This window comes from Balaenoptera physalus, assembly GCF_965194825.1.
Source record: "Balaenoptera physalus genome assembly, chromosome: 4".
Taxonomy (NCBI): Eukaryota; Metazoa; Chordata; class Mammalia; order Artiodactyla; family Balaenopteridae; genus Balaenoptera; species Balaenoptera physalus.
This window is the reverse complement of record NC_138891.1, coordinates 135,383,984-135,401,734: the sequence shown is the minus strand read 5'-3', so window position 1 is coordinate 135,401,734 and position 17,751 is coordinate 135,383,984. Positions and strand designations below refer to the sequence as shown.

At 38.2% G+C, this 17,751-nt stretch overlaps 1 protein-coding gene and 1 long non-coding RNA gene across 11 annotated transcripts in view; both read left to right on the top strand.

The window, feature by feature from the left end:
• LOC309659426 lies at positions 1-5,612 on the top strand. The gene is made up of 2 exons (XR_014262802.1): positions 1-283; positions 5,249-5,612. It is a non-coding gene; the product is annotated as an uncharacterized lncRNA (long non-coding RNA).
• Positions 1-17,751, top strand: part of CRYZL1 (crystallin zeta like 1) — a 33,655-nt gene that overhangs the window by 512 nt on the left and 15,392 nt on the right. For 7 of the 10 annotated variants that reach the window (XR_014262791.1, XR_014262792.1, XM_082459130.1 and 4 more), the window contains exons 2-6: positions 8,517-8,588; positions 10,241-10,318; positions 12,900-12,972; positions 16,036-16,080; positions 17,324-17,392. Coding sequence is in view for 8 of the 10 variants with exons in the window: in XM_082459130.1 (XP_082315256.1) it covers positions 8,517-8,588; positions 10,241-10,318; positions 12,900-12,972; positions 16,036-16,080; positions 17,324-17,392 (337 nt within the window). In the remaining 2 variants the exon portion in view is untranslated. The remainder of the gene's footprint in view (positions 1-8,516; positions 8,589-10,240; positions 10,319-12,899; positions 12,973-16,035; positions 16,081-17,323; positions 17,393-17,751) is intronic. The other 3 variants (XM_082459128.1, XM_082459129.1, XM_082459133.1) reach the window with 3 other exon arrangements.

Here is a 17,751-nt window from a genome sequence, read left to right as displayed (position 1 = left end):
GCCGAGAAACGCGCTGCGTGTCTCGGGAAACCGGGCCTTGGGGGAAAGAGCGGGAGACGCCCCGGCGAACCGTCCAGCCCTGGGGCGGATGGTGGTTACCGTCCTCAGATCTCTCGGGCCCAGGCCTCGCTTAGCTGAGGCCGCTGAGGGGCGGGTAAGACTTGATTTGACTGACGATTTCCTGGTCCTTAGAGGTTTGGATGGTAGATTTTACCTCAGTTTGTATCTCTCTCCACATTATGGAGGCAGAAGTCTGGAAGTTCCCTAACACTGAATCTCCCAGGTTGGATTTCTCCCCTTCCTGCATCTTTTTGTTCCTCTACTTGGAGTTTCTTTTTTTTCTACCTTACTCCTTCCCTACCGCCGCTTTCTCCTCCACTTTTGTTTTTCGGTGAGCACTTACTTAAAGCCAGGGTATTCGCATTTATGTAACTGTAGGGCCAGGTTTGTCCTCCGGAGTAAGCTCGACAGCGGAATACTCTGGAGCGATGCGAGAGAACCACCTCAGAATCATATTGAAGCGCAGATGCTGATTGTGTAGGTCTGGGCGGCCCTGAGAATCTGCAGTTCTGACAAGCCCTCAGGTGCTGCTGGTCCGCGTCATGAGCAGCCGGGTTCTCCATCAGCTCTGAGTGCAGATTTAATGAGAGCCACGTTTTAAAAAAAAAAAAGAAAGAAAGAAAAAAGAAAAGAAACATGAAATTAATTTTAAGGTTTCATTTAACCCAGAATGTCTAAAATATTACCATTTCGGGATTTCCCTGGCCGTCCAGTGGTTAGGACTCCGAGGTCTCACTGCCAAGGGCCCCGGTTCCATCCCTGGTCTGGGGAGCTAAGATCCCACAAGCCGCGCGGTGTGGCCAAAGATAAGAAATAAAATATCGTTTCGATACATAATCAGATATTTTAAAATCGAGATATTCTGCATTCTTTTTTTCTTAATATTAAGTCTTCGAAATCTGATGTGCATCTTACAGTAACGGCACGTCTCAGTTCTGACTAGGCACAGTTCAAGGGCTCCTTGGTGGCTAGTGGCTACAGTTACTGAATGGCACAGGTCTAGATGATGTCATAGCCCACGGCCGAAATTAAAAGGTGTTAAAACTCAAGTTGCCCTGGACAGAACCCCTCGCTGCTCTGTGAGATGGGCTTTGGAACTCTTGATATTTTACAAGTTCTCTGCTCAGTTTACAGAAATAATAGTAAAAACAGTCAACGTTTATTGAGCACTTACTGTGTGCCAGGTATTGTACTGAGGGCTTTGCATGTATTTTTTTAAGCCTTACAGTACCCCTTTGAGGTAACTACTGTTATTATTCCTGTTTTATAGGTATGGAATCTGAGGCCCAGAAGGTTAAAATTACGTAGCCCAAGTCATACAGTGAATAAGTATGAAAGCCAGGATTCAGGATAGGGCCAGTTATGACTTCTAAATCGTATCCATCAATCACTGCAGTGTATAATTGTTACCTTTTATCACTAATTTCAACTTATTGATGCCTCTGCTCTAGATGGCAGAGGATGAGACATTCAGATTGGAAAGAGAGGGTTCACCATACAAGGCAAAGTTGCCTGTCAGTTGCAGTGAAATATTTCGGTAGTTTTACAACTCTCTGTGCTGTGCATTCAAAATCAGAGTTCTAGATTGAAGAAGAGTGCGCAAAACCTCAAGGAGATATATAGGCCTTTGAACCAGTACTATACCCTGGACAGTAATGTGTCTTGGTTCATTTGTGTACCTCCTTGAAGGAGGAAAAAGGGAAGGCTTGGGAATTCTTAAAATGTTTCACTATGGAATCACAGTGTTTTGGGGGTTTGTTTTTGGTGAAATCTTTTTTTAATTGATAAAAATGTTTTTTGCTCCTGTGAACTTCACATAGAATAGTTCAAAGACAGCTTTATTTATGATTTTTCTAGACCCAATAAACAATATACGTTGAGCTAATGAGAGTTTTATGAGTAGAAAAGCAAAAACACACATATCCACATAATGCTAAAATGTAGTATTTTGCAAAATAATTTTCTTCTCTTTTTATACATTATAATAAAGGTGACATCTCATGAATTATTTTCCCTTGATTGTGAATTTATTAGTAAATATTTAATCAAAATTACAGTTCCTACTTTGCATCTGAAGTAAGAAATGATTTAAAATCCTATAGTGATTTAGAAAACTAAGTGTTGACAAACTGCAGTAATGTTAGTCTGTGGAGAAGAACATCCCTTAAGTCAGTTGGAGAAGAGGGAGAATGTATTAGAGATACAGGGAGGATCCCTCAGTTGCTTATCTTCCTCATCACCTGCATTGTCCCAGTGTGACATGATTAAGCCAGCAGGAAGGGATGACTGTCGTTCATGCCACCAGTGGCTCCACTGTTCCCTAGTAGTACAATATGGGAAAATATGACGCTAATTCAGAAATATAAATGAAAGTTAAGTTTCTGTCCTTCTAGATCTTACTATATTAAATGGCCCTACATCAAATAGAAACTGGAACAAAAATTTCTAATCTTTCAATTAATAACCATCCCACTTCCCCAGTCAACCCACTACCCACCCCCCAGCAGTACTAGCAAGGGGGTCCTACTAGTAAGAATTCTTAAGTGAAAAGGTATTTTGTAAATCAACAAATAACAATAGTTAAGCTCTCTTGGAGGCAGGAGAATTAATCACATATTCTTTTGCGATTCAAAAGAGGTCATTGCTGAAGCCACTTGTTGCATATATAGGCAACAATTTGACGTATCCAATCGAATGCCTCTTGTTGTTGCTTCCGCCTAAAGCCCGTATCAAAAAAACTTTTTTTCCTTTCCTAATTCTTCACCTATCTTTAGATCTCAGGTTGTGTGAGATGTAAAGATTATGCGTCACTTGTATACATTGAATTGAGTATGTCTTGATAATGTTCATATAAATCTAGATTCTCATAATTAGAAGAGACTTTGTGATGGTCATCTCATCCCCCGACCTCCTCAACTGATGCTTGACTCTCCTTTATGATGCCACTGTAAATGTGTATCCAGCCTCTAGTTTAAATCCATCTAGTAAGAGGGACCATGCAACTTCATGCATTTTCCTAAGTTTTAAATTATATACCTAAAATGTGAAATAAAAAGTTCTTATAATACATGTTATTAGCTAGAAATGCTTTCCAGGTTTAGCTAGATATGAGCCACTATCACAGTGCCTCCCATGCCCATCTTGTAACAGACCCAGGAGAACAGTACAGTATGTAGCCAAACACCTGTGTATTCATTGCTTATGTAAAGTGTCCTTAAAATATACGGATTTCTAGAGACTGTTGCCTGCACAATGTAGAGATATGCCTCCCTCTTTAAGAAGCAGAGCTGGCCTATCTATAGTTAGGACTACCAGTCTCCTCCACAACCTGCAAAGTATGGTATTTGAACCAAACCTCCATTAGTTACTTTGATTATGCTGACCATATGTTTTATGGGTACATGGTTTGACATACTTCTTTCTCTGATATGTGGATATGTATGAAAAGTCCCACAGATGGGTAAGAACATTGTTAAAACCTAGTATTGTCACCTCTTCAATATAACTGAAGATTTACCCCTAACAATCAGCTAGTATCATAATGCTGTACACTAGGCCCAGCATGATGGGCCAGCATTTCAGAGTTGACTTCATCTGGTTTTTTTGGTAGCCTAGCTGCTTGACAGTGTATCTGTGCTTTCCTTAAAATAAAAATTAGGGTGGGTTAGAAGCATTAAAACTGAATCCTGAACCTGAAGTGGCCACCAAATTGTAAAGTTTGTGTTGGGGAAAAATGGAAAATTGAGCATATAAGAAGAGTTTGGACTTTCAGGCTTAGGTTGTCCATAGAGTAACAGGTGTATTGGATGAAGGAAAGAAAGGAAGCCATTCAGCAGCCTGTGGCCGTAGCCCCGGCCTGAGGCATTGCAGTGTTAGCCCATAGCTTGTGCTAACATCTGAAATGAGCAGGTAAGCCAGGACATTGTAAAGGAAAAGGAAGCCTTATGGTTGATAACTTAATGCAGAGGAAGGAATTATGATAGATTCTAAAATATCCTTGATGACTGAAGTTTGGTACAGCAAAATCTTGTTTGGGGGAAGAAAAACGAGTCTAGTTTTATGTCCGTTGATTTTGAGGTTGATCTGATACTCAGAACACTTTTGGTCTGAAAGTGTAGATAAGGAATGATCTGTAGAGGTTTTATTTACAATTATTAATAGATGAGCTCCTTGGGGCATAGTGTAGCAGGGGAAGAGCAAGTGGAGTTCATGTTGTTATAACTAAGATGAAACCATTTGAAATTTCTTCCCATTGACTTTTTTTTAGAAATTCCTTAAAAGATTAGTACTTTCTTTAACTACTTTCTTGGTGTTATTTATGGGAAGTGTTTAATTTATGCAAATTCCTTATTCTGCTTTGTACCAAAAATTATTTAAAATAGAGGTCTTAATTTTTGTTTCTCCAAATTTTTCATATGTTACCATTATAAAAATTTAAAGTATTACAACCATAATCTTCGATTTGTGGACTTATGTCAAGTATATTTAAAATCAGATGTACCTGGAAAATTTAAAAATCTTTATGCTTTTTATAGGGCTTTTTACATCAGCCTATATATATATATTTTTTTAAATTTTTATTTATTTATTTATTTAATTTTGGCTGTGTTGGGTCTTCGTTTCTGTGCGAGGGCTTTCTCCAGTTGCGGCAAGCGGGGGCCACTCTTCATCGCGGTGCGCGGGCCTCTCACTATTGCGGCCTCTCTTGTTGCGGAGCACAGGCTCCAGACCCGCAGGCTGAGTAATTGTGGCTCACGGGCCCAGTTGCTCCGCGGCATGTGGGATCTTCCCAGACCAGGGCTTGAACCCTTATCCCCTGCATTGGCAGACAGATTCTCAACCACTGCGCCACCAGGGAAGCCCTCAGCCTATATTTTTAAACAGATTTATTTTTATTTAAAAGTTTTACGTAGCACTTTTTTGATAAAGGAAAGCTTACAGTAGAATATATAATTTTGAGGTTACATGACATTCATCCTTGGAAATGGCATGATAAATAGTATACATTTAATTTATATTTTTATTTTATGAGGTGTTCAGTTATTTTATTTCCTGTGTGCAAATATCTTTACATTCAATAAAAATTTTGTTAAATAATGGACTAAGTGTTCCATTTAATCTGGACCAGTGCCTAAGAAACTTAGTGGGACTTGAATATCATCCATTCTACCATTTTCTCCCTGTTAAGAACTTAGTATTGGGACTTCCCTGGTGGCGCAGTGGTTAAGAATCCACCTGCCAGTGCAGGAGACTCGGGTTTGAGCCCTGGTCCGGGAAGATCCCACATGCCGCGGAGCGACTAAGCCCGTGTGCGACAACTACTGAGCCTGTGCTCTAGAGCCTGAGAGCCACAACTGCTGAGCCTGCCTGCCACAACTACTGAAGCCTGTGCGCCTAGAGCCCATGCTCTGCAACAAGAGAAGCCACCGCAATGAGAAGCCCACGCACTGCAACGAAGAGTAGCCCCACTCGCCGCAACTAGAGAAAGCCCTTGTGCAGCAACGAAGACCCAACGCAGCCAAAATAAGTAAATTAATTAATTAATAAATTAATTTTTAAAAAAAAGAACTTAGTATTCATTTTTGGGGTTGCAAAACAAGTAATAGTTCCTCAATTTTCTTCTGGCCACTTTTGTAAAAACACTTCTCTTTCTTCACTTTGTAACTTTGAGGGGTTTTTTTTGCTCCCACATGTTTCCTTATTGGACCAACTAAACATTACTTTTTTCTACCAGCCAGACTGATTGTAACCTAATTTGGAGGAACTATTTAGAACGATCAGACCAAAAATACTGGCAGTATTATGTATATAACAGTTGTTTTAAGGGACACTAGGGGTTCACACAAACAGCTTCCAGGGTCTTTGAAGCTGGGGGTGCATACAGTATGAGATCCATGTGACTGCTGATCTGGGAGACATGCCGTATGCTCTCAGATGCAATGGGCAGGGAAGACAGTGGCTTCCAGAATTACAAAGGGAGACACTTTGAAATCAAGATGTTGATGTGTAATTATTTCATTTCTCAAAAAGGCAACTCCAGTAGCTCCAGACTGAGTAGGAGCAGAGATTTGTTTATTTCATAATAAGGAATATTGTTGATTCTTTGAAGCAATAGCTGGGAAAACCCACTAGTTAGTGAGTGACTAAAGCAAGGCTTTGTTTGTTAGTATGTAACAATGAAATCTAGAAGCATAGGACAGATGGGGTAGATTGCACGTCACTGGGAGGTGATTTCAGATAGGGGGTAGGACTTGAGCTTTACTTCACAGAATCTATAGCGTAAGTACTGCACAGTCTCAGAGAGCAGGCAGTGCCTGGAGCCCTGAGACAGCGGCGGCCATATGGTGTGAAGTCATGCTGACTGGATCAGACAGGGTATGTGTTGGAAAAATGGGGGGGAGTAAGGTAGACTAGGGACAGTGGGTATGCATCTTAGACAGCCTTGACAACTAGGCAGAAGAGCCTAGATTTCTATGAAAGGGAGTGCGTAGCTGCTGTTCTGTGCTTAGGTTCTTCCCCTCTCCCCTACCACCCCAACAAACACATTGATGTATGTAGGCGCGCACACACCCACCCCAGAGGGCTTCTCTAACCAGAGGGCTAGACTTAATTTAATCTTCCTACCTGGCTCTTCTTTTCTTTATATACTTTGTTGATAGATGCTACATACATAATTTCTATAAATGTCTGGAATGTGTACTCATTTCTCTTAGTTCCAGCATTTGATTATTACCTTCTAGAAAGTAGCAACCATTACTGAACTGCTCAGTAAAAATCCACTATACAGATCCATTAGATCCACTAAGATTCTGCTTGCAGGGCCGGCTTCATGAGCACGGGACCTATGCAGTCACGCTGGACATCACACTCAGAAGGGACTCAGGCTTGGTTTAAATGCTTGGCTGTCACCATCTTGAAATTTTAATAATTTCTGGACAAGTTTCCCCACATTTTCATTTTTCAGTGAGCCTTACAAGTTGGGTTGCTAGTTCTGTCAACAAGCACTTAATTATCAATCCTAAACTAAAGGAGATAGGATTCTAGTTTTAAGTGATACATCTAACGTTAGCAGCTCAATAGAAAACCATTAAATATAATGGTTAAGAGAAATGGCTTTGGAGTTGGTAACACCTGATTTGTCTCAGCTCTAGCCCAGGGGGTGCTATGAGACCCTAGGTATGTGCCTTAGCCTCTAAGTCCCAGTTTGCTCATCCATAAAATAAATTCAATAATACTGTACTACTTTCACCAAAAAATATGTACAAGAATGTTCTTAGCAGGATAATTTGTAAAAGCCTTAACTGTATACAGTCAAATGTCTATCTTTAGTGGAATGGATAATAATAATTTATTCATACAATGGAATACCATATAACAATGAGAATGAATGAAATAATACAACTACAGGCAACAGCATGAGTGAAATTCATAACACTGAGAGAAAGAAACTAAACATAAAGGAGCATGATTTCATATATAAAGTAAAAAACAGACAAAACTCACCTGCTCTTAAAACTCGGATATTGAGTGTCCTTAGGAGGGGAAGGTAGTGACTAGAAGGGGAACGAGGGAGCTTCTGGAGTTCTAGTGATGTATTTCCTGCTATGACATGGCCACATTCACTTTGTAAAATTCAGCAAGCTATACACTTAGGATCTGTGAACTTTTCTATGTATTTTTTTTTAGTTAATTTTTTTGGGGTAAGTTTTCCTTTGCTTGTTTGTTTGGGTTTTTGGCTGTACCACACAGCATGTGGGATCTTAGTTCCCTGACCAGGGATCAAACCTGCACCCCCTGCATTGGAAGCATGGAGTCTTAACCACTGGACTGCCAGGGAAGTCCTTCTATGTGTATTTTATACAGTACTTCTATAAAATTTACATTTAAAAAATAGTCTTGTCATGCAATTACTATGAAAATTAAAGAAACAGCTGTGAATCCTTAGAGATGCTTCAAGAAGTCTGCAGAATACAGGTTTAAATACTTCCATTAAATGGCTTATAAACTGATACAGAGGAATTAGGGGTACAATTTCAATGAGTGTCTTCATTGTCCACTTTTTCCTTTTTTAATGGTCTATTTTAAGACTTTGAAAGCCCTTTCAATGACACCTTTGGTTATGAAAATTGAGCCCTCTGGCCTGCATAAGGTTTTTTAAATTTTTTCAAGTACATCTCAAAATTTTTATTGAACAGTAAAATGAAGTTAAGCACATGCTCACCTTTGTGTGAAAGGTTGAACTATAAGCCCATTCTCAAATGCGTACCAGAGATTGTTGCATATTATCTTGTTTGATTGCTTTCAAGAACTATTACCTGAATTCGTTTGAAGACAACACTAGAGTTGTCATTTTATCCTTTGCCAGCACTATTTTTCAATTTTTACTTTCATTTGATCTGGAAGACGTTTTGTTGATTCGTTTATTTCATGTATATTTTTTCTTTTTTTGTTTTTAGGTGACTATGAAAGGCTTATATTTTCAACAGAGTTCTACAAGTGAAGAAATAACATTTGTGTTCCAAGAAAGGGTAAGAAAAATTGTTTAATCATTAAATGAAACAAGATAGTGTATTTTCCATATGTGACAGACCCAGTTTTAAATGGCCTGTTACAGATTATTTTGAGTTGAACTAAATGAGTGAAAATTAGTTAAGTGAAACCCTATAAATTACTTTAATCTTATGTGAAAACAGTGGTCCATATTGTGGTATAACTATATTTTTTAAAAGAGTTGCTACAAAGGAGTTTTTAGTTCCTCAGGGTGGTGGCATAAAAGATACTAGGAAAACAGAACAACTTCAGTAGTCTTATGTGTTGCAAAATTAACCCAATTTATTCTGAATACCACAGTAAAGTGAGTTTTCAGATTGTAGGCATATTTCAGAAAATACTTTCTCTCATATTGGGAAATGAAAGAGGTGGAAACGCATTGTTTTTCACACTAACTTCTGAGCTGTGCGAAGTTACCTCATTCACTAAGCCTTAAATGGTTTCCAGTTTTTTACCACTTTAAGCACAGATAGTAGAATTTTCATACATTGGTGATTGATTGAAAGGTTTGTGGCAGGCCAGAGTCATTACCCCACTGTAAATTTAGGGACGAAAACTAAGTGCTATATGTATTTCATAGTGCCTGTATATTTCATAGTAGTAATAAGAATTTCCGGCTCATGAACACAATCCAGTTTTTCTGTGTTATCTTTCTACAGCTCCAAAATCATTTAAGTTAGGAGTCTAAACCTCAGACAGCTTGGCTTCTACCATTGGGTCAGGATGAAAGGTCTAAGAGTTTTGATTGGCTCTCAGGAGCAGTCATCACCAGGTTCACACAATCATGAGTAAAATCCACAAATTCATCGATATTGTTGAATATATTCGTGTTATCACCAAATATTATCAAATCTGAGTTTTAAAAAGGGATATCCCAGAATATTGTGTTCATATCAAATTAAACGCAGTGATCCCTTTGATAGAACACAGGAGGCACTGTGCAAGTAGCTATTCTAGCCAACTTTTGATCTAATATTGGGGCATATCAGGGGTTGAAGAAAGCATTTTAATTATTGGTGTCATTGGTGGATGACACTGAGTACCTGAGTCTGAAATATCTTTGCCTTTGAAGTTATATCTAGCTGTGAAATAGGAGGAATAATTAAGTTCCATTAAGTTTGTATTTTGACCCCAGAGTGCCATGGGGCATGCTGAAATGTCCAAGACAGATGTTAAATAAAGCAGAGATTAACAAATGACACTAGCAAACTTTATTTATAGCATTAAGAAAATTCCATAATCATTACGGTGTATATATTATGTGTATGTGTTTAAGGCTATCCCTGCATGAAGGTTTGATGCTTTGAGATTATTTAAATTAAAATGAGGTACAGTATTTGTTGCTCTACTTCGTTATCCTGTGTTCATTGCCTACGCATATATCCCTGTCAGTATCTTAAGTACCTTTTCAAAATATGTACCCTAACTAAGGCTTTTCAAAATTTTTACCCCCAAATTCCCTATATTCTTTTGTATTATATACTATAGGATAATTGCTTGTACCTTTTTCAGTTAAGTAAGGTGTAAGATTTGGAGTCTGTTTGATTTTGTTCAATTATGTGTGAAAATTTTTGCAACATGAAGGCATATTCTAAAAGGAATGTGTAATTATTTTATTATTTGGTTCTAGGAAAATCTTCCTGTTACAGAGGATAACTATGTGAAGCTTCAAGTTAAAGCTTGTGCTCTGAGCCAGATAAATACAAAGGTATAAATACAAAGGTATTGGTGCTTTTATTTTGGCCAAAAGTCAAATGAGAGTTTCACAATATATTTAGCGTACAAAAATTATAATAATAACAACTGACTTCTGAGTACGAAGAAATTATCATTCTTAGAAGAATAGAACAGCTAGGAAAAAGCTTAAATGTTCATTTGTGTATTTCTATATTAAGGTAAATTATTAGCCTAATTGAAGTCATGCATTTCATATTATTATATGAAAATATTTTATAAACTCCTTTACATTGTGAAAAGCTGAGAATTTATAATTACTAAGGCCTATAATCAAGGAAGAAGTGACTGTTTAAATATAGTAAAACTAGAAACCTAAAATTAATTTATTAAGTCTCTAGTCTGTAGATATTTCTTTTTTTTTTTTTAATGGGTTATTTATTTATTTATTTATTTATTTTTGGCTGTGTTAGGTCTTCGTTTCTGTGCGAGGGCTTTCTCTAGTTGTGGCGAGTGGGGGCCACTCTTCATCGCGGTGCGCGGGCCTCTCTTGTTGCGGAGCACAGGCTCCAGACGCGCAGGCTCAGTAGTTGTGGCTCACGGGCCTAGCCGCTCCGCGGCATGTGGGATCTTCCCAGACCAGGGCTCAAACCCGTGTCCCCTGCATTGGCAGGCAGACTCCCAACCACTGCGCCACCAGGGAAGCCCTGTAGATATTTCTAATCAATGTCTTGATAGGGTTCATATTCTTCTTATCATTTCTCTTTGTCTCTCTCTCTCATACACCACCTCACACCACCCCACAGTAATCTTCCATTATTGACCACAAAGTACATGGAAAGTCTTCAAATGGTAAATAAATGAAGTATGGTTAAATGTGCCATGATAAATAGAGCAAGCCCATTTACTCAGTTTTATAAAGATGAATACTATAGTTTTATTGGACCCTTAACTTACTGGCTTTTAATGTCAGCATAATTTCTAGGGATCTAAAAGTTTTCTTCAATAAAGTCACATTTAGGGAAACTACAGAACAAAGGTATAGGCTTCCACTGGGCGATTCTGTAACATGAGCATGACTTGAGAAGTGAATTAGTGAGATGCCCTGAAGTCCTTTCACTGGGAATAATCTACTGTTCCTTATCTGCAGAGTTCTGTGTTCAGCCCTTCCAAGATGTTCTTTTTAAAACTACAAAAAATCCATTCAAATGCCGGTCTAGGAAATTATCTCCATGTCAACAGAAAGAAATGGTAAATTACAGTGAAATCAGTTTGATTTTACAACAACTATTAATCATAATGATTAGAAAACTGTAGGAATGTGAGAAGATGCTTATGGAAAGTGAAGGAGAACAGGGTGCAATTGCCATAACCATGATTTTAGCTCTGCATAAAAAATAAATACTGTAAAACACCGAATGTTTCTGTAAGAATGTTATGTGAACATCTTAGGAAAAAGGTAAAGTTCCACATTGAGAAAGAGACTTCTCTGGCAGTGAAGTATGTATAGGAGATCAAAGAATTGAAAAATAAGGGAAATATACAAGAAAATTATTTCAATTTCTTTTTACTTACTGTTCCTAAAATACTAACATATCTACAAATAATGTTGAGCATCTCTAGTATTATTATAAAAGTATAGTAACTTCTATACTTTTAGAAAAGTATAAAAGGAGCTTAAGCTACAGGCTTATCTATGTACACTCTGTCACTTTAAAAATGAAGTGCTGAATGTGGTCAGAATCTAACAACATAATAATCTCTCAAAAATAAATAATTTGGACTTCCCTGGTGGTCAGTGGTTAAGAATCCTCCCGCCAGTGCAGGGGACATGGGTTCGATCCCTGGTCCCGGAAGATCCCACATGCCGCGGAGCAACTAAGCCCGTGCGCCACAACTACTGAGCCTGTGCTCTAGAGCCCGTGAACCACAACTACTGAGCCTGCCTACCACAGCTACTGAAGCCCGTGCGCCTAGAGCCCATGCTCCGCAACAAGAGAAGCCGCCGCAATGAGAAGCCCACGCACCGCAATGAAGAGTAGCCCCCACTCGCCACAACTAGAGAAAGCCTGTGCGCAGCAACGAAGACCCAACACAGCCCAAAATAACTAAATTAAATAAACAAATGAAAAATAAATAAATAAATAATTTATCCTTTAAAAGAAGAAACTCCAGCCTGAGATTATGTGGCAGTTTCCCTGTGTATATCCATCACTACTTCTCACCTACTCCCTAACCCAAGGCTTGTGAGAAACAGTCAAACCCACCCCACCCAAATGAGGTGACTGGTACAAAGTGTTTAGCCAACTGAAAATTGTTCTGGCTATAATTTCCCTTCATATTTGGCAGAATAAAGATGTTAAAGTATGTTGATGGTGATTTGAATGGTAATACTCATACCTAAGCCCTACATGTCCACTAATTCCTCAGCAAACTTGGTTTCCTACTCTATAGAGGAACCTGTTTTGTGAAGTTACTTGCTTTTTGTCTTGACGCCAAAAATGGAGTCATATTTGCTTTTTATGTGGTTTGGTTTTTGCTCTTGCTTTCCTCATGTATGAAAAGAGGTTCGGATTTATTCTTGACAATAAATTCAAGCCTTTGTCATTATTTAGCTTCTAGCAGAAATGAAGATGGAGAAGGATTTCTTTCCTGTTGGGAGAGAAGTTGCTGGAATTGTGTTAGATGGTAAGTTTACAGATATAAGTATCTGTATTCCTTTTCTAAGGTAAAAGAAATTAAATGGTAGCTAATTGGTTTACTGATGCATAAAATTATACACACTTCTTCAAATACAAAAGTTAATTATGCAGAAGTGTTTTCCCTTTTTTTAATTAAAAAGAAAACTAGAACTAAATTGGTATTTTATAATTGAAGAGCTTATTACAGTTTAGTAAATATTTAGAGATTATGTATTTAAATCCATGAGTAATCACATTGAATAGAATGACCAGTATTGTCCTTTTTATGGTATTTGCAGACCAGCTAAATTACTTGTGTAAGTTGGCTTTGGGCCAAAATTTATATAATGGTCGGTAACTACATTCACATTAAATTTTTAAAGTATGCCTAAAATGGAGTATTTAAAAGGTAAACAGTTTGCTCATCTGAAATTGGTTCTGGGGAAAAATAACCAGTAACATTTTATGATTGCCTTAAATAAAGAAAAATTTTAGTAAATAATGGTCTTAACATGTAGAACAGTAAGCCTAAGTACTTGAAATAATTTGTTTCTGAATAAACGTAGTGTTCATATTTTCTGCTAATAGTTCATGATCAATCATTTTATGGTTGCTCTTCTTGCATATGTGAGTGGATGAATGAGCATTATCATGTGGGTTAGACTATTTGAATTTCACCTGTAAATTTAATCTATAATACATCTGATACTCTTAATGTAATCTTCTAACATAACTAAATCATAATTTTATTCCCTCTCCTTTCTTCTGCTTGGATTGTACGAAAATAAAAATAAGAATTATAATAGCCAGAAGATGATCAATCAATTATTCATTCATTCATTCATTCATTTTTTTAATTCATCATTTCATGAGCACTTGCAAAGTGCTTGGAATGTGAAGATAAATAAGACAAAGTCCCTGCCCTCCAAGAGTTCACAATCTAGCGGAGAGGCAGACAAACATGTATAGGCAAATTCATTCTGAAAGCTCCAAGGAGAGGTGCCCAACCAGCCAGCAGAAACAGGAAAGGCTTCTTGGAGTAAGTTAGCCAGACAGTAAGGGGTGGACAGGAGGAGAATTCCTCTCCAAGAATCACACTCAGCAGAGAAGATAGCATGAGCAAAGACACGGAAGCAGGTAATAATGTGATGTATGTAAGAATTATGGAGTTCGGTGTTACGAGAGCAAAATTAAGTTCTGGGCATGAGTCATAGGCAAGGTACTTGGCAGAAAAAACCACTGTGTCAAGAAAATTCTCCTTCAGAGATCACAGAATAAAAGATATTGAACAGAATCTTTTCATGATGATAGGAACACTGATTCCTTCCCCCCCAAAAAATGAGACAAGAGGGTAGGCAAGGGCCAGACCCATGATGAGCCCCCTATCTCAGATTGGGTTGTAGAGAGTATTAGAGTGGCCATAAGAAGGGTGGATTTGAAGCAAACCAGGCTGTAGGCAAGAGGACTGTTTGGGTAGTAGACCAACAGGCAAGAAATGGCATGGGGCTTCCCTGGTGGCGCAGTGGTTAAGAATCCACCTGCCAATGCAGAGGACACAGGTTCGAGCCCTGGTCTGGGAAGATCCCACATGTCACGGAGCAACGGAGCCCGTGAGCCACAGCTACTGAGTCTCCACTCTAGAGCCTGCGTGCCACAACTACTGAGCCCACGTGCCACAAATACTGAAGCCCACGCGCCTAGAGCCCATGCTCCGCAACAAGAGAAGCCATTGCAATGAGAAGCCCGCGCACCGCAACGAATAGTGGCCCCCGCTCGCCACAACTAGAGAAAGCCCGCGCGCAGCAACGAAGACCCAGTGCAGCCAAAAATAAATAAATAAATTAATTTTTTTTTTTTAATGACAAAGTCCATAACCTAGACAGTGGCGGCAGAGGTAGTGAATGTATTCAAAAAATACTGAGAAAGTAAAGCCAGCAGAACTTAATAATTGACTGGAACAGGGAAATTAAAAACAGGTAAAAGCAGGAAATGATTTACAAGATTCTGGTTACATTCGAAAGTTGTCAGCTTATAGGTTGTGTTTGAAACTGTAGAAGGGTGATGAGTTCATCCAGGGAGAGAGTCGAAATGAAGGAGACAGACAGCGTGGAATCCTTGGCAATGCCACTGTTTGAAGGACAATTAAGAGGAGTACGAAGGAAGCCAAGAAAAAAGGATCAGGGTGATTTCAGGTAGACAAGAATCCTCAGCAGGAGGGAAAAAGAAAAGTACAGAAGCCAAAAATATTGGGGGATAATGGCACAGAAGAGATCCAAAGAAGCAGCAAACTGGGGCCCTTTTGCAGACAGAGCCAGCCTGAGGCGCCACTTCCAGATTTCAGGCTCTACCTTACTTCACTGCTGCACCTCAGTTTCCTTGTCTGTTAAATAGGAGTAATAATAGGTACTTAATGGGTATGCCATGAAGATTAAATGTGATAACACGCTAAAATTCTGGGCACAAGTAGGCATTCAATGAGGTTTGGGTTTTTTCCTCCCATTTCCTTTTGTAACTATTTGAACAAAAATATTCTAAAGAATTGACTGATGGTGGAGGACTTTTCTCTACACACAAAGAGAAAATGTAACTATCACTTCTGTATAGTCCTCAAAATTTCTTGGCACCATTCTGAACTTATTTCCATAATCCCAAATCAAAGTAGTTCATATGTGACTCTAACCAGAATTCCCATTGTGCGTGAGAGATTTTACAACTCAAAGAATGACAGATTGGACTAGCCTCAGGAGGGGTGGAACCCAGTATTTCCAGTGTAATCATCATAAGAGCTGTGGAGTGGATTATTCTCCTTTATTCCTTCATCCTTAGCTGAACGGAGAGACATCCTGCGCTACGGTGTCAACAACCACATGGCCCAGATATTGTAGAGAATCCAGATTTGACATGTTCTATCCTACTGTCCTTACAGACTATCAAAATGTCCTGGAAGTTCTTGACTTTTTCTCTGAGTTAGTGACTTTTTATTAATCCATGGCTTTTAAAATTTATTTTAATCGTTCAGTTATATTTAATAACCTCAAAATAATGATTATTAATTTTCTCCACTCTTTAGTTGGAAGCAAGGTATCATTCTTTCAACCAGGTGATGAAGTAGCTGGTAAGTTATAGGTCCTAGTCCTATTTCAAGTCCTCTGTCTTACTGTTGTTTCTTTTTTTTTTTTTTCCTATACAATTGCTGATGCTTAGTGTGACCTTGCTTCATATACAAGTACTTACCTAAGTTTTGGAATTTACTCTCAAATATCCATTGATGAAGAGAATTGGGAGTTTGATCGCAATAGCAGAACATTTTAAACTTTTCAATATTTGGCTGTAGATATGATAGAAAGATGACCATAGTTGTTGCTGTCCTTGGTGCAGCCCTTCACTGACAAGACCCTGGTCTATAGTTAGACTGAAGACTCCAGAGAAAAGAAAAGTCACAGTCCATCTGCTTGAAGACTACTGACTGACTTAGCTATATAGAGGCTCTTCTCTCCACATCCGACTTGAATTGTATAGAGCTGCTCCCTTACTACCCTCGTAAAACTAAAAATTTACTGGAGACATTTAATTTATTGGTTTTTTTTTTTAAATCCATAGTTAATACCATTTTGCAAAAATATATATTTATACTTGTGTCCTAGACATTCACACAAACAAATATAAAGTATGCATTTAGTAGTAGTCTTTGAAATTGCCATTTCTCTATAGAAAATCTTCATAGGAAAATAATCATATAGACTTAGAAAATGTATAGCTTTACAGCATGCTTGAAGCTGTTAAAAATAAATTTATAGGAAAGTTTTCATCAGCTTTTAACACAATTGCCTTTGACTTGGGTATTTTCTTTGAGAATTTATTATTTCTGTCTTATCTTTATTATCTGCCCAAGAAGTCAGTGACATTGTATTATTCAAGATCCTTTTTGTAAGAGACCAAAAATAAAATCAGAGTAGCTCAGGGGAAAATGGGATTTTATTGGAAGCATACCTCACTATCCTATATCCTCACTATCCAAACTCTGGGAAGGGAGCCGTGAATCAGGGACAATTTTAATGATAAGCACAGATGCCCCCAGGACTCTGACTTTGTTCTGTACATCAGCCATCGTCTTTATCATCACTCAGAGGTGAAAGAAGAGGAAGAAAAAGAAAGGTAGTACAGGTATTATAGTGTTCGTATCAGAAAATAAACTACTTCCCTTCCTTATTTCTGAAATCTCTCCCTTCTCCACACTAGTACTGGAACCTTCCTCAAAATTCCACTGAGGAAAATTTAGACTAATGCTTACTGGCATCTCATTAGGGGTGAATTCATTTTTGGTTTGTGTCCCTTAAGTTTCTCGTTTTAATTTTCAGGAATTTTACCCCTGGATTCTGAAGACCCTGGACTTTGTGAAGCTGTTCGAGTACATGAGCATTACTTGGGTATGTGGTAGTCCAGTGTTTTGGAACTCACGTAAGCCTTATTTCACAGACGTGTGTGGTTTTTAGTAACAGTATGATTTATTTGCATCTGCTGTGAGTGTACCTAGGAAATAACTATCGGGTGGTTATATGACTACTTCTAGCTTATATTTTGTATCCATAAAATTCATTTTCAAACTAAACAGTATTTAGACCTTTAAGTTTCCCTTACACTGCTCATGGTAAGAGGTTTGAAAAGCCATTTCTCCCTTGGCTCTGAAATTATATCACTAACCAGAATTTTTTACTTCTTATTCTTGGTTATTAATTGAAATTTTTAAATGTATAAAATCTAGACAATACATGTCTAGATGTCAGGA